General features: G+C 45.1%; 1 protein-coding gene across 3 annotated transcripts in view; it reads right to left on the bottom strand.

Moving 5' to 3' along the window:
- CABLES1 (Cdk5 and Abl enzyme substrate 1) overlaps positions 1-22267 on the bottom strand; it is a 56034-nt gene that overhangs the window by 27532 nt on the left and 6235 nt on the right. For all 3 annotated transcript variants that reach the window (XM_084507392.1, XM_084507391.1, XM_084507390.1), the window contains exons 2-3: positions 5697-5768; positions 3519-3611 (exon numbers count right to left, since the gene is read on the bottom strand). In XM_084507392.1, the coding sequence (XP_084363518.1) occupies positions 3519-3547 (29 nt within the window). In that variant the 5' untranslated portion in view covers positions 3548-3611; positions 5697-5768. The remainder of the gene's footprint in view (positions 1-3518; positions 3612-5696; positions 5769-22267) is intronic.

The following is a 22267-nucleotide window of genomic DNA, read 5'->3' as shown; positions in this document are numbered from 1 at the left end:
GCAGAGCACAAGGCTCTCGGCTGTTAGCAATGCCCTCATATGTCACTGAAAACGTTTGAGTAGCAAGACTTTGCTCCCCTGCAGGTAAGGACGAACACAAACTACAGATCTGGACATCACCCTACAGCCTCCCAAGTTTATGCCGGACCTATTTAAAACTGTTTGAGAGTAGTGAGGACACACAAACAGTCAGCCTCTTGCTGTGCATGGGTGCATCACCACTGTTAAAAGGGCAGCAAGACCTCATAGCTTTTGGGTCCTGCTTGGTTTTGGCACAGAAACCTACGCTAACGAGAAATCGCATGGAGTGGGAGAGGGGTCTTGTTTTACTGCTATATAGGATGACCCCAGAAATGTTCTTGTCGCGTTCTCACCCTGGGTTGTTTGCTCAGCTGGCTCACGTTGCTATTTTGGTGGCCTGTTTCTGCTAGATGGGACATCTTCTGCTTCACAGCTTGTGGAAGGGACCACCACTAAGCCCGCTGAGTAAAGTCACTGGGTCTCACAGGGTGAAACCACACACCGGTGGCTGCATTTGCTAATTTGTAGGACGGGTTGCCTTGTCTTTGTCTTTTAATGGGCAAATTTATTTTGTGTTACTTCACAAGATTGCTTTGATAGTGCAGTCTAGGAAACCTAATTTTCCCCTTCCTTTAATAAGCCACATCCTACAAATCCGAAGAAACTGGTTTAACCAGCACACAAAACTATCAACAGGGAGCCTTACAAGGCATCGCTGATACGCTGCGGTCTGGGTACAGGTGGTTTTTCCTCAGTGCTCAAATACCTGAGCTGTTAATTTTAACCACAGCCTGTCCTGCCTTTGTGCAGGACTGCCGAAGGCTCTACCCGGAGTATCGCTGCTCAACACGTGCCACCTCCAGGGCTGGGAGGGGAAGAGCTCTCAGCACTACAGGACAGGGACTTGTCAGAGGTTAAGAGCCCCAAAAAGGGCAGTTCACAAAAGGAAAAGGAGCCCTGAGCTGTCACCCACACCGCGTGTTTCTTTGCTGTGAAACTTGGCCACGTGCCAGTGGAACAACTTGGTCTGGTGCCAGTGAAACAATTACTGAAAGCACTAGCTATTTTGAAGCCTAGCTCTTAAATCCTCCACTAAAAAACACACTAGTGGGGATGCTTTCAGAGCTGAGTTCCTCAAGTCAAGCCACATGAAAGGCTGTCATGCAGCGACTGAGGGGTTGCAGGTTTCAGACAGCTCAGGGAGCCCAGCTCAGCCTGCCTGCATGACCACACGTGAGCTGCTTGGGACGAGGTCCTGAGCAAAGGGAAGGAGAGCCAGGAGGATTTCCCATCCGTTGCGATACCTGGGGCTCCTCTGTCACAGGGAGCTGTGGAGGACACCAGTATCAGAGGTCCAAAGGGACTGAGCACCTCTGCTGATTTGGGGCTGAGTACATGAAGCACATTGAACTGAATTTCCAGGGGCCCCTTTCAGCCCGAATGCCAACTGCAGGGACTGCAACAGCATCCAGTCCCCCTGGAAAAGCAGGGTGCGTGCTCAGATTACTTACTGCTGGACTCAGCCAGCTTCAGGGAGACAGAAAGTATTGCCTTTGCATTTTATTTTTAGCTAACATCGCTGTGGCTCTTTGTCCATAGGATGGAAAGCATTTAACAAGCTGTATATCTTGTTCTTACTGTATCTGTGCTGCAGATAAAGGGATCTTTATTATGATTATGGAAATATTCTGGAAAACTGTGTCTGCTGATAAAGATAAGGAGCCAGCTGAATAACAAAAGCTGTGTTTTCTGAGCTACAAAAATATTCTGTTGTTATCAGACATAATGAGTGACGTAACACAAATTAAGACAAAATGCCGCACATAACCTACAAACACATTTTTGCAACGGCTGGAGAAAATGTGTGATTCTGTAGATCGTTTACAAACCAAGTGTTTTTTCGTTTTTTGACAGGTAATATTTCAAGTTTATGCATTTGTTTTTTATATGCATATCTCAGAAATTACTCATTCTGTGTGAAATTTGCATAATACTTTATAAGTGTTTTTTTTTTTGCTGTAAGAAATTCCTAGAGCACGCATATATTTATGCACAAACCAGGGTAAAATTAGAGAGCTGCTTTTTAAGAGTTTGATTACACATGTATTCGTTGTTTAGACAATAATCGTCTGCTAGTCAGACAATAGTCAAGTCAACAGCTCTGCACACGTCTGTCTGCAACAAAAGCTGTTTCTAAAAAACCCTCCTCTCCCAGAGCCACGCTCTGCAGTATTGATGTTGATTACTACCTTTCACTGCATTCAGTCGTACATCTGAGAATAAAGGCAAGGAAATTTTTCTTCTAGCCAAGTGACACCTCCCGGAATTCGATTCATAAAAACCGTCGTTCGATGTTATGTCAGAATTTCTATTGATCTGGTTCCACATTTGATTAAAATCACCGACTAGACCCACAAATCACTCCCCAGATGTGGTTCTTGGCCACCACAATTGTACGAGGAGAGGTATGTGCAAGGGTCAGCTCTCAGCAGGACAGCTTTGTCTATGTGAAACCTGTTCAGGTAACCTATTCAGGTTTGGAAGGACAAGAATAATATCATAAGGCATAAGGGAAATAGGCTGGGGAAGGAAAAAAAACACAACACAGATGTCTTTGTAAGCAAGGAGGGATTATTTTCTCTTCTGAGCTGGATGGCACTGGAATAAAGAACCTACTTGGTTGATGGGAAGAAGACAGACACTGTGCCACTGCAGCGAGGGAAATCTTGGCTGTCTGCTGCTGCACAGGACCACTGGTGCCTGTGGCTGCCATCTGGGTACGGCACATCAGAGTGCAGGGTACACGTGTGGCCACAGCCATACCTTTCCATACATCTCCTGGTGTCCCCACGTACCCTTTCTGCCTACGTCTGCCCTGAAAAGAAGGCTCCCGCTTGTCACAACCATCCCCACCTGCGCATTTACAGAGCGCTCTGCAGCTGGGAGGACACAATGGTGCGCTCAGAACCTGTCACTTTTATAATTCATCTTGTAAGACTTGGGATAATCTTAATACCTTCCCCTCCAGCTGTTTTCTTGAGTCACTTGTCTGGTAAGCCTCCTTCAATAGGCAGCCCTGACAACCCAGCGAACCCTGTGCTTACCCTCGCACTCGCTAATAGCTGCTGAAATATCACTCAGCCATTGCTAAACGGGTTCCAGGCAGGTTCAGCCATGTGCCTCTCTCACTCCTAGCACCTGGCACTATCCTCAAAGCGCCGTAACCACATTATGCTCCGTTCACTGACAGCACCACCGATCTTCCTTTTCCACAGGTATCTGTATGATGGAGACACAGGTCCTAAAAATCAGCTAGCACTGCCTTTGACTTGGATTTCACTCAAGAAAGGAGCCTGCACCTTCACAAACTGCTTTAATGGCCCGTATTGACTGTACATTTGGTAACAGGCAGTGCTTGTTGCACTGTTTCAGGGGGACGCTGAACCTCCCCATGCCCCCGTGCCCCACGAGTTGCCTTTGCAGAAGCAGCACAGTACCTGCCGTTTCTGGTATCGTGTTGCCTCATGTTCTTGATAAAATGGACCTTCTTAAAGTTCTTTGGTCTGGGTGATCCTGAGAGAGTCCGACATCTGAAAAACAAATCGGTTGGGGGAAAAAAAAAAAAAAAAAAGGGCTCAGTTCCCTGCTGTACAGCTGAGAAGTCTACACAAAGGCAGGAAGGAAAGACTAGACAAATGATTCGAGTCACCCTGTTTTAGGAATCAGCAAGAACAATGAAGACAATAAGTCTGGAAATGTGACAGCTCGAATAAAAAAAAAATATTTAAAATAATAATAAGAAAAGGCACCACCACCCCTCCCTTCACGCAGAAAAACACATAAAAAAAATCTCAGCGAAATAAAACTTCCTGTAATCCGTTGTGACAGCTTAGCCCAAGCTTTGGGAGGGGAAAAAAAAAAAAAAAAAAAAGTAAAACAAAACCTGGTACATCTTTCTGCATTTTTTTCTGCTCACACCAACACCCACACTTTCGTAACCTCCTTGGCTACTGATAAGGGAGCTGCTGAGGAAAGTTCTTTCTTGTTTTAATTTTAGAAAGGCTTAAAATCTCTTATTTACAAGGATAATTTGTAACTCTTTTAACTCTAAATACCACTTTCCATGTTCCTGACAGCATAGAGAACAACAGAAAACAAAATGAATTACCTCAGAGAGAAATTTCCCCTCAAAGCATCAACGCTTAAATCTATTTTACATGCAAACACACTTCTTAAAATTGCAATTAGAGAAAGGAATTGCCAGAGGAAGGAGCGACGAGACAAACAGCGCTCCCTCCCTCCTTCCAGCCTTGCTCTTTTTAATCAACTGAAACCACAAGGCTCACTGTGAAAGCTCTCTCCGTTTCGTCTCCTTGCTGTTCTGTTCCAAGTCACAGAGCACAGGCAGCAGCGATAACTCCCCAGCTCGGTGTGCAGCCAGGGCTGCAGGCACTGCATCCTCCATGGGACTGAAGGGAGAAGCAGCTTTCTCTTGTGCAGGGGATCCCACGAGCCCATTTTTTCCCCCATCCTCTCCTACATGTAGAGTTCAGCTTCCTGACCTCATGAGGCTGTTCTGTAGGACTGAAACCGCAGCCTACTGGTCCCAAGCACCAGGGGCTGCCAGTCCCCAAATGCCATCACCATGCCCGGCCAGATCCCCAAGGGGGGGAACCCCACCACCATGCTATTTTTGCCTTCCCCTGCTGGTCAAATCCCCACAATTCCCTCACCCTATGGCTGCAATTAGGCTCGTTTCCTTCTTCGCAGGTAAATACCACCGAGAGAGCGGTGCTACCACCAGCTCTGCAAATTAGCAAATAGAAACGTGGCCTCGCCAGCCACTCTTTGCTCCTATCTTTTGCCAATTAGACGCGTTTGAATCATTTATGAGGACGCTTCACGACACGCTGGGAAGCGTTCAGCAGCGAGCTTTGTAAAAATAATCAAGGCTTGGTAGCGGGCCAGCCGGTAGAGCCTCTGCTATGAAGTCTTTGCTTCAAGGTGGGGAGAGACAGCCAAGGTGCGTGTGGGTAAACAAGGCCACAGGCTAAACACCAGCATAAAGCAGCTGAGTGACAGGGCTGGGATAAAGAGACATTCAAAATTAAGCTGCTGCCTAGCCGAACAGCTGACCTGGAAGCCTACCACACGCTGGTCAGATTACTGATCGGCCCGTTTCTGAGCTGTTAAAACAGTTGCTCCGTTTTCCAGCCCTCCGGAGGATTGCCGGGTGCCTAATTGCTGCAGTCCCCAGAGGGGCTGTGGCCTCTTGGATGCAGAAGTGAAACCGCAAGGAAGCTGCTGATGTAACGTGGCTGGGAGAGGATTTAGCAATGAAGCAGCAGTCACAAATCAGCACACAGGGACAGTGACGTTGGCTGCTGAAACAAGATGTGTGTGCTGAGAGAAACAAAGACCTTAAAAATCCATAAACAACAATGATGCTAAAAAAATACTAACCTTAAAGGGCTTACTTTATTAAAGCAGCCAGGAACCGTGTAATTCCCACCACCTACCCCCTCACAGGGTGTGCGATATTTTAATACCTTTACCAACATGAAAAATGTCTTCATGTGTACATTCAGCTGCTTCTCAGCACGTGCAGGGACAGCAAGCCTGTCCTTGTATGTGTCTTACAGACAAACAACCAGACAGGGAGCAAATAAAATCACCTCCTTAGCGGGGCGTTTTCCTCAATGTCCTCCAAAGTCTCCAGAGAAGATCGCTGGGAGATCAGCCGACGTCTGCAGGGAAAAAACACAAAACATCGCCACCGGTTAGAGTGCACAACGAAGTACTTGGAGCTGCTGTTTAGAAAGGTTCACAAACCACAGTTATCTACCTGAGCTGTACGTTTGGGTTATTAACCAAGTTTCTTTTTTTTCGCTTATCTTATCAAATCCATTTGATTCCAATCAGAACCAAACTCCTGGATCAAAACAGCAACTCAAACTCCACCTTCCCAGCAGGTCCTTCTCCTTAGTTTGGGCTTTCAGGTTTTCCTTTCTTTAAGGTTTAACACCCACCTGCCAGCAGCCCCTCACTTGCTGTGCTACAGCTTGCAGTATCTTAAGCACAGGTCTTCAACAAAATAATTTGGGTTTTAAACCAGTTTGCTACGGTTGAGTCAGATCCCTCCCCACCGCCACAGAAATGAAGTTGTGAAGGAAATCTTATCACTTCCAGCTTTCTGATTGTCCTGGTGGGCACGAAGAAGCCCCAGCACCCAGCTGCACCCAGCCCCCCTCAAACCACCATAAATCAGGAACCACGTGTACGACACAACCCACCCACGAGCCCTGTGGCTGGAAGGCTGCTCACTACTTTATTCCCGGGCTGTATTTCCACAATAAATTGTTTTCACTGATGCCAGCGTAAGCAGTTTCTAATCCTTCTTGCAATTTGCTAGCCCCTGCAGTCGCTCTGCTTCAACTGCTCCCGCAGCCGTGCTGGAAATCAGATTACCAAAATGTTTTCGGATCAAAATAACCCCGAGGGTCAGTGATTTCATTCACTACTAGGTCAAACACCAGATTTCTATCGCTAACCCCCAGACAACACATTGCAGGACGCTCTGAATGTACACGCAGGTTTTCAAGTATTTAGCAAATCATTAAAAAAAAAAAAAAAAAAGAAAACCTCAAACAATTTCTAAAACAACCAAGTGTGAAGCATAATCCTATTAGGAAAATATGTAAACCTAAATCCCCTTGGGCTTTGTCTAACCTAGAATTTCAGAATCAAGCCCTGGTACAAGATAGGATATGCCTTCAAACTGCTAAGAAAATATAAAGAAGTCTGAATTTTAGGGTGTGCTGAACTTGCTGGCACGTAAGAGACACCAAACATCTGTCTCCTGTGCCCATGTGTGCTCCATCCACAGTCAGAGGACACAGAAAAGCTCTTCTGGAGAGAAATCCAGGTGAGGAGGAGTTTCCCCTCTATTTTCTGCACGGGTCCACAGACAGAAGTTGGACGTTTCAGCCACCAGCACCACTGATGCAGCAAATGAGAGCTGTTGCTTTAATACCTCTTTATACGCCATACGAGGCTTTATGAGCCTTCGATGGAAGAAATGAAGAAGTGTGGGTCACACAGAAACCTCCAGGGACATGCAGGGATATCACAGCATCTCTCACCTCTCCCCAGAGCTGTTGGTTTTCATCAGCTGGGCTCCTGGCACATGAGCACTGCTGAGGATTTACAGCACCTCTACCGAAATCACTTCATACTGCCCGGGAACTTTGCTCCGAACTGCCTCTCTTCACTGAAGAAGCTCAGCAGCAAAGAAGTAAGAGCAATTATTCCACTTTTCAATCTTTACTTTGAGGCCTAATTAAGCTGACCTAAATACCAGCGTTTGTAAGCCTTCCGCAGCTGGATGTTACACCAGAAATGGCAACTAATGAACTTACCTGCTGTGAGCTGACTCCCAGCCTATGCCGCACACAGATGAGGACAACTTGTGTTTAATATTTAAATTCTTTTTATCACATTTCTGGTCCTTGTGCAACTGTTACATGGGCCCAGAAATTACTAATATGCTCAAACCAAACTCCGAACCAAAGCCAAAGAAAGAGACTGAAGAGATATTTGATGCATTGGTGTTTCAAAGGGCTATTTTCTAAGATATTCATGACCCTGGTTGCATACTTGTCTTTGACCAGATGTCTGAATCCCTGTGGAAGTTTCTTAAGGCTTAGATGTTGTCTGTTTCTCCTCCCCTAAGTCAGATTAATGTGTGGTTAATGTAAATGAATACAAAGAAAAAATGAAACAAAGGTCTGCGACGAACAGAGCGAATGGCCAAGTTAAGGACTCTGCAAAAAGATTAGCTGTAACCAACCTGTCAATCTGTGGAAAATTATCTTCATTGTCAATTGCTGCAAAATACTCAGCTCAATAACATTAAGCCTACGAAAGCGTAAGCCCCTAAAGACAGGAGGTGATAAAAAAATGGAGCTGCAATCAGAACACTGGATAAATCCATCCAGGAAGGAAGGAAGGAAGACAGCAGACGATAATCCAAGAGATAAGGAAAACTAAATCCATGTGTAATGACTTTCTAGCGCAGCGAGGAAATCGGGAAGAAAGAACTGCATTTTAAGTATGTTTTATTTCTGAGAAACTTGTGGGTGTGCATCTCCCCTGCTCTTGCTAAGGTTACAAACCTACAACAGCTGAAGAGAGCAGAGCAGGTAGTGCTGGCGTGCCGAACAGCAAGAACAGTTTTGGGGTGTGCTTGCTGTTGACCTGCTCATGAGTCGCTCTCCCCCTCTGGATGCAGTTTTCACTGGGATCCCTGTGTCCCAGTTCATTTTCTTCCAGTCTTTTGCCAGTATTGCACAGGAAGGCAAACGCAGCAAAAACAAACCCTGAGGCTGTTAAAAATTACTAAGGGCATACTGTGCATATGCACACGTGCATAGAAAAATGGGAGATGTGGTTGTTTGCAGCCGACTTGCACAGTGCCACTCCAGATATTAATTCTTAGCCCTGCTAGAAGGCACGATTCTGGGAGGAAATGTATTCAACACCAGGCAGTGATAAGAAATCTCTGATGAAGGAAAAAAAAAAACACAGGGTTTAGTCTAGTCAATGGGAGAGCAATCACCAAGTGTTGTTGAATCTGGGGCCCCTTTTCTTTTTACCTTCCCCAGCTGGGTTCCCAATTCACTGAAGGCAGATCCTGTTTGAAGCCTACTATCTTCTCCCTGTAGCAGCTGCCTCTGCACCCCGTCCTCCTCCTATCAGCTATACCCAAGCTCTAATGAGGAGCTACAGCTGCAATTCACTCAGATTCACTTAAAGACAGCAGATCTCTCCATGTTCCTGAAGCGCCTAAAATCTACATCCCCTATTACATGTACCCAGTGATTTACAGATTCAGGCTTCTCCTGCCTCTGCAGCAACGTGATAGCTTTCCGAAGGCTTGTGAGCAGTGATTTACGTTGAATGTGCCAGAGCGCTGCCACAGCTCTATTTTTCAGAACAGCCATTACCTCATAACCTAACACACGTTATCGTGGCAAGACATCATCAGGCACCAGCTTAATTAAAGACACTCAAAACTAGCAAAGGCGCAAACAACAAGATTAATTGTCTGCCCTACGAAAACAAGGGCGCTTGCCAGAGCAGATACTGTAGCGCTGGAAAGAACATACAAATTCTTCATCTTTCTGTCCTTTTTCTACAGGAAAACCCAGACCATAATAGTCTTTGTCTGATCAACAGGTAAGACCTACCTTGTCAAAGACCTAACAGGTCCTTCACGTGTAATTTCTGTCTGACAAACTCGGTGCATTGTAATGTGATGCATATCAATGGCTGTCCACAAAGAGTGTTGCTCCTTAAAAACCTGATCTGAAGGATACCTATTCCTAAGAGAATAAAGAATCAACCCTAAAATTCAGGACACTAGTTGAATAAGCTACACTCCAAAACCAGCTTTTAAATTACCAAAATCCAATAATGTTGTATTTTAGAGCAAGCAAATGTTGTAACTACACACTGGGAAACCAAGGCTATAGGCAAGTGATGCCATAACATGTGGAAACACATACACACTTCTGAAAAAAGCCTTTAATTCTTGCCTGCATGCATAACTATACAGTTAAGACTGTTGCCTTGTCCTGTTTGTTTTCCCTGAGTTCATTCGCGGTATCTCTTCGATTACCTCCAGTTCTAAATTATAACCGTGCCTCCAGATGTGCATGCTATCTGGGAGAACATATTCTGCAAATTAACGTTAGATTTAGACAAGATGTGAACGGGGACCAATAAATCTTCCCTCTAAAAATGCATCTTGGACATTATGGACTGCCTGGATACAATTCTTCTGACAGAGAAAACAGGAGCTCCCCATGTCAGCAGCACATAATGATCAAACCGAACGAGTGAAAGCTAACGTGAGGTATTTTGTGTTTGAGATATGAGCCCTGGCACAGATGGTGACAAACGGTGCATACTCTGGATCTAGTTCTGGGTATATTTGCCACAAATTCCCTCAGGAATTTTCTCACCATCCTATTGCATACCCAGGAGCAAACACTGGTCGTGCCCTCCTCTCCTTGGCCACGTATGCTAAAGCCCAAGCCAATGACTTCATACAGTTCAGAGACATCCAATATTAGATATCTTAGATATCCAACACTGGGTATACTTTTGGGTATCTGTGGTAACATGAGGTACTGCAAGGCAGATCAGTGCCTTAATTTTAAATATTTACACATCAGCTGGGCTTAATGCTCTCTTGCCTGCTAGTCCATGTTTCAATGTCAAAGGCATTTCAGTAGAAAATCATGTGTTTACTTAAAAACATATCTGCAGTAACAGAGGCCAGTTTCAAAAATGATAAGATCCACCACGAAGGCAATGGGAGATCCTTATAGTTAAGTGTAACCACTCTGACATGTCTCTGAGCTTGAGCCTGGGGCTTGCAAGAGGAAGCTCAATTCTCTCCTGCTCTTCTTGGTCACGACAGGGCCTGGGGCCAGCCAGTGTGGCTGCCCTGGGAAGAGCAAACCACCTCCTCTTCTCTGTCACTGCAATGAGGCGCAGTGTTTTCCTAGGTTGATCGAGGGAAGCAGAATCAGGAGATTAGATCATTTTCCTCTCCCCCTGCTGAGGTCTCCTGCTCAGCGTAGCATCCTGTAATTGGCACACTCCCAGCCTGAGGTTCCTCTCCCCTGGTACATGCCTCTATTAAAAATTGAAATATTTTCGGGAGCCCGTTTACTCCATTCAGAACACGTCGTTCTTATGAGCTGCACGGTGAAAATCCAGCTACAAGCTGAAGATGCCTGCACATCTCACACATCTCTGAGACCTCCAGCCCAGGTGCCTGGGCACTCTGCTAGGCGAGGCCTACTGATACTTTATATTTTTTCCTTTCATCAGGGCAAGGAAAAACACCTTAAATGGGGCTGACTGGCACTATGAGGAAGGGGCACAGGACCCAGATTTCATGTTTGTGTCTCCCCTGTGCTGGTTCAGCCCTGAAGCACCACATTCACCACCTCCACCTACAGACAGGCCCGAGCTGAAGCAGCAGAGGCAGTACCTCAGGCACCGCCGCCCTGCAGACGCAAGGACAGGCAGATCTCTTCAAAACACACAAATATTAATAACTTTCAGTGCACCAAACCACCCCAGGGGTGATTCCCCACACGTTCAGCCTCTCTTCACCTCACCCTAAAGACATGTTGTGTTCATATTACGCCATGAGGAAGGTAAGAGGTTGGGGGAGCTACTGCTCAAGTCACAGCCACCCGCCTCAGGTGTTTCGTGAGGCAGGTTGCTGACCTAATCTGACCCAAAACACACATAAAAAAACAAAAACAAACGACATGGGGGCCAAGGCTTCTTCCAGAGGTGGTGCTGCTGCCCAGCCCTCAGTCATTTTCAGAGGGTTTGGTGATAACATAAAACAAAGCCCTTTGTCATCTGCCTCAGCGGCAATTTGAAAGCTCTGCAATGAATTCGCAGCTCATTAGCAATGAATTAAGTTGATGAAAGGTTACAAGGAACCAAGGACAATTTTTACAGAGTGTCTCCAGGCGTTTTTCCCGGCCGTCAGCTCTCTTTTGCTAACCAACCACCACCTCTTGCGCTCTCCAGCGGCCTGCTTCCTCATAAAAAACCCCAAAGTATTGCCTAATGAAACACACAAAGAGCCCTTCTCGTGCTACGGGAGCCCATTTCAGGATTCCTCTCACACGCTTTGCTCAGGGATGCTCTGCTGTAAAAGCACGGCAGAGGAATTTGGAAGGATTTACAGATTAATCAGCCGGAGGAAGGATGTGGGTTAGGACCGCTGGAAGTGTGCTCCTCTGGGATGCTAGCTGCAGCTCAGCTTACCACAGATGAAACGAAACACGCTTTGGGAATGCAAATGAACGAGGATGTCACAAAAAGTAATTCAATTTGGCCCAGCAGGGATTTGAATTTGGTTAGTTACCTACAAGATCTTTATTTAACTGTAGTCCTGGCACAGCATCCAGTAGGAACACAGATTCGGAGTTCATTTACTGCTATTCTAAAAATCAGGCTTGATAACTTAGAGTATTTTGGGTCACGTTTATATTACATATATGTGTACCTCTATACATGCACTTGCTCTGTAACAGATCTGCAGAATAGGGGGATCTTTAATATAGGTAAAAACAAGGGCAAGGTTTTCATTCATATCACCAGTGTGGAAGAGGTAAGTGGAACAAGACAGCTAATTAGTCATTCTCCATTTCAGTCCTCAATAAGCACAAACAGTCTGTGTTTTTTTTTTGTTGTTTGTTTTTGTTTTTTTACTGCAGGCATTATCCTACATCAAACAATTTGTAGATAACAAAAATAAGTTCTCTTCCTGAAGGCACATCGGCAAGGAATTTGGTGTAGAAGATGAAACAGCATTAGAAATTAACTGCAACACTTCTTCCCTTCCTGATCCGCTGGAGTGTGTCCATTAGGATGCCTTGCTAATACATAACTATATTACCCAGCCTGACAAATTCTGCCCAGTTGGCTGTTTCGGTACTAGAGAGCACGAGGCATTAATAGCTGACTGCCTCATTCAAATGAAAGAAGACAATTATCAGATGTAACTTTCACAATTAATACTACTGCTGCCAGCATTTTCAGCCGAGATTGGGTTCTTTTATAGCTCGTTTGAAGTCTTTAGGGGCCGTGTTATTAGTACATCTGTCCCGCTGTAAACATAATTATCATGCGAAGCTCTATTTATCATGCTGAGCAGGAAGCACTTTGTATCAGCCTTTCAGCTTGAGCACACTGATAACCAGGCGAGGGAATTTAACTGCCCCGACTAGCCAGGACCATACTCACTGCCAGGAGTATTTCTGTCGCTTCCCAGTCAAGCCCAGGGCGATTTTCTGAACAGGCGTACAGCTCGTGCTAGCCTCGGAGCTGGGGCGTGTTGCCTTTCACACCGCTTGTTTGTCTCATTAGGCAGTTTAATGTTCTCCCGTAATTCCCTGCTCTTCTCCACGACTGAGGAGACTCCTCATGCATGGCCAAGCTAACAGAGCTGGCCTGGTACCTAACAGACAGCAGAGGTCTTTGGACATTTCAGCCTTCAGGTACCTGACAGCACAGCTGCAATATAGGCGGTGTTTTCTGCTCGATGCAGTGGAAAGAAAACAACATAACAGCAGAATGAGAACTTAATTATTTTTCTTTATCAGTTCAAACACTCCTTTTCCTTGCCTGTTCCTGGTGGCACACGGGGGACTTGCAGGATGCCCTGCGCGTGATGGCATCTGGCTGCTGCAGCTGAGGGCTGTGGGGGAGACCAGGTCCTGATGGAAGGGCTGATCAGAAAGCAAGCGCTGCTTCAGAGAGAAATTATTTCCCTGCTGATGAATGTGTGATAAAGGTTACGGAATATTTTTAAAACGTGGGAGAAATTCATAAAGCTAAACCGAGACAACTGCCCCTGTAGGCTACGCACACGCAGAACAACCACATATCCATAGAAACTACCAAATTCACCGTCTTAATACACTGACCGATTATGGATTATATTTTGGGCAACTTATCCTGAGATCATCCTGGTGTTTCGTTTAATTTTGTTGAGACAGGGTGGCTGTGAGGAATGAGCTAGCGCAGCGGCTCAATCAATTATTCTCTTTAAATTGAAGAACTGTGCATATCCAGACTGCTTAATCTCTCCCATACATCTGCACTTGCACATCTTTCTTCTCTGAAGAGCTCTCAGAAGCTGAAGTTTTAATCACAGGACTATTTTTGCCCCTCATTTTCCAAGCTGCAGTAAAGCTGCTGCGTGACCTAATCTGATGGCAAACGCACCATCATTACGCAGTGGCTTCGAGGCAGTTGTACCCTAACTAGTCGTGATGTTTCTTATTACATTTCTTATTTCTAATCACTGACAGACCAGGTGCCTTGTGCCCAATTAGAGCTATCAGTCTGCACACATCCCTTTACCTGAGGTCAGCAAATGACTTGTTGAAGTAAGTGCTGCACGGCGTGAACAAAAACACGTTGCAAAGCCCTGTCTGAACATTAACCCCCTCGGCTATACCCCACCGCACAAACGCTGTGAGCAAAGCCAAACCTGCTTTAGCTTACACCAAGCTTGGGTTTTGCTAGCAGAAAGGAGCAGACCAAAGGGACCGGCTTGGGTTCCTAACAGCAAAAAATAAGAAGAAAAGGCACAACATAGCTGGAAGGGTTCATATAGAGAATCTATAACTAGATTCTCTAGCTATAATTAATGACAGATTTCATTAATATTCACTGATCTCATTTTTTGCTTTTAGGCTTGTGTCCCACTAACACAAGAACGGCAGCGAAGAAATCTCTCCTATTAAAGAGCTCTGCTAGGCGTTTGAGATGACATACAGAGCGTGGCCATGCTGTTCTCCATCCTCCACTACCCCCGAATTTTATGATCCAGAACCTCTTTCAGCAGCCAGCTGCAGACTGCAACCACGGGAGGAGCAGAAGGTTTTCTGTGCTACCAGAGAACAGAAAAGGTAAATCTCAATAACGAAGGTCAAGGTATTTTGCAAAATGATCCAAACACTTTGAGTTGGCAGTCTCCCTCCTCCCACCCGTGATGTGGCACTGAATGCAAAACCCCTTGGTGTGTAAGGGTGGCACCATGTCCATAGAAAACACATGGTCCCTTAGTAGAGGGGTGAGACTGGGGGAAAGAGGGATGCAGGCACTGTGCCACACAAGGCTGCCTTCCCAAGGGATGCTCGGCATGGCCCCGTGATGTGCCAGAGGCTTCCCATGCCTCCCATGGAGGCTTCCCAGCATCAACACCAGCGCCCTGTACCCATAGAATCTCTCCCTGATGCCAATTTGTGTGCATCTGATGACCCCTGAGCACTGTTGAGTTATTTGCAGAAGATTGTGCTGGAGAGAAAAAAATACAGCAGCCAGGAGAAGAATGAATGCGAAACTGTACCAAGGCATCACTAGAACGGTGTATTTATTGAGCACATTACAGCGTATTTCCTGAGCTCTCTGACCTCTCTTCGAAGGAGCTACTTTGGATCCAGATCTCCCAGTTATATTTGACAATCATTTAAGAAAAGATTGGGGAGACCAACCCGTTCAGTTTAATTTGCAGGCAAACAAGCCACACATCACTTCACACACAGCAAAACTGCCTGTTTTCGTGCTGAAGGGTTGCGATTTTCCCAGCCACTCAGCGCAGTGATTCTCTGAAACAGAGAAGCTGGTCCTGTTCTCCAGTGTGCACAGTCAGGAGATGCTGGTTTATGGTCATCAAGTTAAGAGCTCCCTCAGGCAACACAAAGGCCAACACCCCAAAAGACTGGCTTTTCAGGGCAGTCCTCAGAAAAGCTGCTTCAAGCTGCATACTTCATGCAAGCGTGAGAAAAATTACGAGGGCAAACCGTATCCCCCAGCCAGACTCCTGGCTCACGTTTCTCTACCCAAAGACAATTAAACGAGAAAGCCTTGAGCACAGATCTGTCTCTGCAGTGCTTTGAGCTCCTCCTGGCAACAGGGTAGACGGGGAAGTCGAGAGGAAAACGGGAGGAAGAAGGAAACTGCTGCGTTTCCTTTCCAACCTTTTATTTGCTCCAGAAGGCTTGTTCTCCCCTCTACATGTACAGTGAAGCCAGGACCCACTTTCTTTTCCTCTTTCCTGGGAAAAGACAGCCAAAAAAGCCCTGCCCTTCTTCACTATAATAAATAGCACACCCTGTCCCCGCTCTGTCTGCTGGGGAAGCAGCTTCCACCTGGACTGCATAGTCCTCAGCAGAGGCGTCTTTCACTCCCTGTGCTCCTGCTGCTGCCAGGATTTCTGTTACCAAAAAAATCAAGTCGGCCAAGCCCAGGTATCCCAGTCAGAAACCTCACGACTGCCTCCATGCCCCACAGAGCAGATTAGGGGCAGCCACCCCCTGTCCAAGCCAGGCTGCTGCTGGTTCCGGTCATCGTTGATGATTCTCCAAAAGTGGAAGGCACAAGGGACCCGTGACTCTGTTATTATCCATTTAAACAACAAATACAAAGCTAAAACAGATAAAAAATGCATGAATTTCTGTGAATCTTTAAAGAGTCTTAACTTTGCCTTCTGGTATGTAGGTCTATCAGGCTTTTTAAAGCTTTGATTCCGAAAACTAGGGACTTTGTCAAGAAGACAGAAGACAAGGAGATGAGACTGAGCACTTCCCCTTCATCCCAGTAGTCCAGGAACTTTAAAAGCCTCAATCATACATTGCAAGACTTTGAAGTTGATGATACTGGAGTAAGATCCTCTGCAACATCGGTGGAAAGGGGACAGAGGATCCTTTGTTGGAGCATGTGATTTTAGAAATGTTGCTTCCAATTCTCATGAAAAAACATACTATAAAGGTTTAAAGAGTGCTATGTCACTGCTTAATTTGTCACTTGCTCCCCAGTTGTCCTAAACAAGGAGTGGGATGTGCATGCATCTGACACATTTTGGCAGAGATTACTGAACCTGCATACAGTGCGTGACCACTGCTGCACTTCCGCAGAAACCTCAACTGATGGGGCTCTTGCTCAAACCACTCTGCAAAACTGCTCGCTCACTTTGACTCTCTGTTAGGTGATCACTTTCGAAGCCAAAAGCAACTAGCTGCCTGTGAGAGCAAGACTGAAAGGACCTGCACGTGTTTGCAGGATCAGGTGCTGTTTTTATAAAGCCATTTTTCAATGACAAAGCTCATTTAGGAATACTTGTTTCAAATTAATCATCTCTTTCAAAAGATGTAACTGAATATACTGCAAGAGAGGATTTACTTTAGAACAGCCTTGGGGGTGAAAGCAGACAGAAAAAAAAAAAAAAAATCCATCTTTTCAAAAAAGTAATTAAGACATTTAGATGCTGCAGACATTAAATGCAGACTTAACAACTCCGATATAGATTTTCGGTGATTTTCATGTGAAATGGCTAACCTTGTAACACATCTTAGATCATCTGACTTCTGTGTCTGTCTGCATATTCAGCATCACAGCCCCAAGCTGAATAAACACAGGCAGAGAAGAAAGAGATTCTTGTTTCCTGGTAAAGCTTATTGCAATAAAGAACTGAAAGCAGGGCAAAAGGCCCATTCAAAAACGTGTCACAAAACACTTCACCGCAGACCTAGGGGCTTTGTTGAAAGGAGGAAAAGAAGGGGTTTGAACAACAATATTGCCTAATGGGATTACGCACGCACAACATAATTTCCCACTTACAATACAGTACCAGTGAGGGGTTAAACACGAGCTGAAGTCCTACCTGCACCGGTACCAGTTTTAGCATCTCATGCCAGACATTAAGCAAACAAGTAGAGGCTACAGACCACAAAGCTGTTACTGAAAACACTTAATCTTCCGAGGTGGATATCGGACAGGCAGTTAAACAATCAATATTCCTTTGAAAAACATTACATTTTATTATCTGTAAATACGCATTTCTTTCTTTTGTCTCTAAAAAGGAAAACAGGAAGCATGCGCTTTTGTAGCATACATTTATGGTTACTTAAATCTGTCAAATTTATATATCAAGTCGTACCTGGGTAAGTATTACACAGAAAATAGCATGCTGATGGCAGAAAATAGTATCCTGATGGCAGTACTACAACATATAAAGACAAACTATGCTTAGGATCCTCCTGAACTTGTTTGCATACAGAAACTTGTCTGTATTTATATTAGCCAGAAAGGGTATCAAGACAGAGCCCCTAAAGCCAGGTATTTCCCCTTTCCAGTTCATTGCCTTGTTTTTTTTTTTTTGTTTTTTTTTTCCCCTACCAGGCACTTCATTTGAAATATATTTGTAGCTAGCCACAACAAGCATGCTATGCTTTGAGGGTTTTCAAGAAAAATAAGTTCGAAAACTAAATCTGGGAGTAAGAACACTGCAGCTCTAGACAGGAAAAACCCTTCAGCAAGTGGAAAAGCTTATCACATGTACCTAATAGAGAATATTAAGGGTATTAATGTGGGATAAAAATCCTTGCTTTTAATACAACGTGAACATACAGCCATCGTTTGGAGGAGAATATATTTAAAGCTGTCATAGCACAGCTCCAGTCCTCCTCCAGCAGCCCTGGTCTGGCTACTTAATCCCAACACAGGGAAATGATCCAGGCAAAGTTGTGGAGCAGAACAGGGGATGTGAGGGATGGACATCGGTCAGTTACCTTTGGTAGAGCTACAGGGAGGACTCGGAAGATTTCCTCTCCTGGGCATGACCCATTAGCTGCTGATAGGAAAACAGGAGATGTGTATGCCTTTATTTTTCCTCTAGAAACATCTTTAAAAGAGCCTGTCCAGCAAAGAAACCAAAAATACACTTCCGCCGCTGCCTCTCTGAGTGCCCAACCAGCCGTAACATTTTCCCTCCTCGCTGCAAGGCTCTGCGAAGGAGGAAGTTCAAGTGCAGCGACCTGAAGGGGGGCAGCCCCGGACAGCAGCGAAAACCAAAGCACACCCATCTTTTCTTCTTTTGCTTCTGCCCTTCCTTCGCCTCCTCGGGCCTGAACATTCATGAAGGTAGCTAAAATGGAGGGGAGAGAGGCAGTGCTGCCCACAGACCCCCAGCATGACCCACCACGATGCCTCCTGTAGCATCTGCTCACGTAAAACTCACACACACAATTTTACCTCCTTACTTCCACTGAAACAGAAATTAGCCACACTTTTATAAAAGTTTTTTTTTGCCTTTTTTTTTTTTTTTTGAATGAGAAAGAACCCCTCCTCCCCCCAGACCTCAAGAGCAGAAACCACTACTTCCTCACATGAGCTACATGCGCGCTGCTAAATACAGCTCAGGACAAGAGAAAACGTGTGTTGGGTATGACAGCAGAGCTCTGCGTCGATCAGACGTATGGACTGTCAACACACAAGGCCAAATTTTGAAATTTCGGCTTTCCTGTTTCACCTTTTCCAATAAACGGACAGGAAAGATGCCCGTTGGTGTGAGGCGCAGCAACACAAAAAAAGTCATTCTTGCTGAATTTACTGCATTGCAAAATGAAGGCTCAAAAAGCCCACAACTGACCAGCGAAAAGAAAACAAGTGGCCAAGTGCTCTTTTTCAACAAGTACGAAGACAAGTTTTCCCTACATTTTTTTATTTAGTTATTATTTTAAAAAATAATCTTGCCAGATGAGAACTTGGAAGGGAGGTGAGGGACCCGTCCCCAGGTCCAGGCAGGAGCTGGCCTGAAGGCGCACAGGGCGGACATCTTGTCCTCAGCACCATGCTCCTGGCCCTGCCCTGCTCCCGCTGGACCGTGCTGTTCATCAGCACGGGCACGGCCTTTTTGGATTGAGGAAACCCACTCCTCTCACAAAGGCCCCACATTCAAGTAATTTGTAGCTCTGACGGTTCTTGTCGAGCTTTGTTTCAAGGCGTTGGGTGTCTGAACGCCTCACACAAACAAGATGGAGCATGGCCTGGCGGGACGGATTGTCACCTCACAGCAGGATGTGGGCACATCGACTGAAGACCTGACCAAACCTTTGAGATATCCTTACTCCAATTTTGTTTTCATTCTAAACTTGAAGGAAACTTGAAAAGCAGCAATGAAGATTTGAAGAGCAATCACAGAATCATGGTCATACTTTGTTAGAAAAGCACGATCTACACCTCAGTTTTCTGTTTGTTAGGGCCCACACACCTCTATGGTTTAAAATGTAAAAGACTGGTAGTTTTATGGCCTCAAAAGCCATATTTTGAGTTTTATGAGGAGAATTTTGCCCATTTCAGCTGATACATCAGCACAAAGCAAGCTTTCTGACCCACTGATTTAACCAGAAGTGTGCTGTTAGCTTCAATAAAAACAGAATCGCAACTATCTCCTACAACACTAACCACTCCCCTCAGAATTGACAGGGAGGACAAGTATACCCATTGGAGCAGGGCTGGACAAAGCGGGAAACAAATTTTGTGAAAAAACATAAAGGGAAAGCACATGCTGTCTTTTTAAAGTGAGATTTTTCAAAGGAGCCCCGAAAGTTCCTCAAATTCATGGTTCAGAGACTCCTTCACAAAATCTCAGCTTGAATTGCTCCGCTCTCTTTAGCCTGAATAATACAAGACAGACATCTAATCCAGAAAAAACACTGCAGAAGTGAAGCCAGTTGTTCATTACCATAACCCCCTATCTTGGGAAAGTGGATGCGAGGGTCAAGAGCCTCTCAAAAGCCATGCTTCTTCTCGCATATTTAGATGACAAAAAAAAAAAAAAAAAACAACAACAACAAAAAAAACAAACAAGGTTGTGCTGAAAGGTTCCCAGTTTGTACAAAGCAGCACTGCAACAAATGCAAGCCAACTGCTGGTTAGACAGAAGACGGTGCCACCATCAACCATGGATAGCGTGCTCATTTACCCAGTAAGATATTCAAGACAGGCAATTGCTTGACAGGTTGGAAACCTCACCCCTGCACCTAAAATAGAAAGGACGGGCCTGATCCTGTTCTCACCTGTACCTGAGCAATTCAGAGACCATTCATTTCCAGGTGCCTCAACCTTTGCAAACACACAATGGTTCATGAGGGCTTTTCCAGCCTCTTCTTTTCCATCCCCTCCTCCCTTCCCAGAGTTAATAAATTCCAATTACAAGCCCCTTCTTTGTCAGGTGCCCGACTGCACAAAACTGAGTGGGCTGGGGGTTAGTTCATAAGTGATATGGCACAGCAGCAATGGGATTTTGTACAGCCCTGAGCACAGCATCGGTACCACACTATAAAAATCCACTGCTCCTGTCACAAGGCTACATCCTTGCAGGAGATGAAAGCAGTGAGCTCACAGGCTCGCTGGGAGCAAATACATGTTGCCATTCACATCAAGCATTCAACCTTAACACAAAGCATGAGGCTAGCACCAAAAACTACCACTGCATTAGCCTTGAAAGTGCCTGTTTAAGAGTGCTGACAAATTAATAAAAAATTGTCTTTTTCACTTTTAAATGCATTTACTCAAACTACACTCCCTGTTACACCCTAGCACTTATCTTTGACTTGTATAGCCTTAAATCAATAAGGATTATATCGAGCAAACAAGAAACCAGTATTTATAATAATCCCTTTAAAACAAACAGAAGCACAAAACCTTTGACAATGAAGTACGTTCCTTAAAATAACTGCGCAGACACTTTTGTTACTTGCAAGGCTGAGTTCTGCAGTAGCTGGAGCTGCTTCTAAAATAGAAAAAACATTTTATCTGGAGGTAAGTTACAAAAAAAATTAGGATTTTGCAGATAAATTGCGGAAAAAAAGTCACTATGGAGGTACTTAACAATGACACTTTGTGTTCTTCTGTAAATAATTCTGTTTTTAAGTAACCAACTCTTATCTGTGACTTTTTCTATATTAGGTTATGCTAAAAGATGGCATTCTACAAAACAGTAAACACCACCATTTAAAAATCAAACCCAGATTTGGTTTAAGTAAGAAATTAAACATGTTCCTGAGAGGTATAAAGGGTTGAAAACAGGAGGCTATGTGAACTCTGTTTTAGAAAGCATAATTACACCTTTGTATTTGAAAGACTGTTCTCCCAAGCCTATTAATAGCAGGCTGCCATCTTTCCACACCTTTTTACATAACGTGCTGCAGTACCTGCTCGACTCACCTTCCCAAGCAATTACACTGCGCTGTGCACCGTAGCATCAGCAAGCTGTTTTTCCTCTCTTTGTAGTCTCCGAAAAACACACTAGTGTTTTACGATGCTTAATTATGGAAATGACATCATTCTCTTGGAGAAACGCTGAGTACTATGAGACATGCTGAGTACAGGGGGGTGGAAAGTATAGGTCCCAAGTACACATGAGGGTGAACAAGAAGAAGCAAGGTGTAGACCATATTTGTGTTCCTGACCTGAAGATCTGAGATCTGCTCTCTCCATACGTATGCACATATGTGGTCCAAGCAGGCCCAGAGGCAAAGGGACTTATGAGAGAGTCATCTCTTGGTTCCCCTTTTTCCATCCCTACATGTTTCAGACGAAACCAGACGTCCCTTCAGGTGACAATGGTCCTTCCTGAGCACAGTGACCATACCCTAGGTCCTTGGGGTGGTGAAGCTCTGCTCTCCACTTTCTTTACTGGGACTTGCTGGTCCTGCACCTACAGCGGCTCTTTCTCCATCCCAAAAGAGGAAAAGAAAGGATGCAGCACTGAGGGAAGAGGACAGAGGGAGGACCAACCTCCCTGGGCTGCAGAAGGCACAACCTCGGCTTTGAGGACAGCAAGAGCGCCTATGGG

This window comes from Aythya ferina (assembly GCF_964211825.1).
Source record: "Aythya ferina genome assembly, chromosome: 2".
Classification (NCBI taxonomy): domain Eukaryota; kingdom Metazoa; phylum Chordata; class Aves; order Anseriformes; family Anatidae; genus Aythya; species Aythya ferina.
The sequence above is the reverse complement of the archived record's forward strand: the minus strand, read 5'-3'. Positions and strand labels throughout refer to the sequence as shown.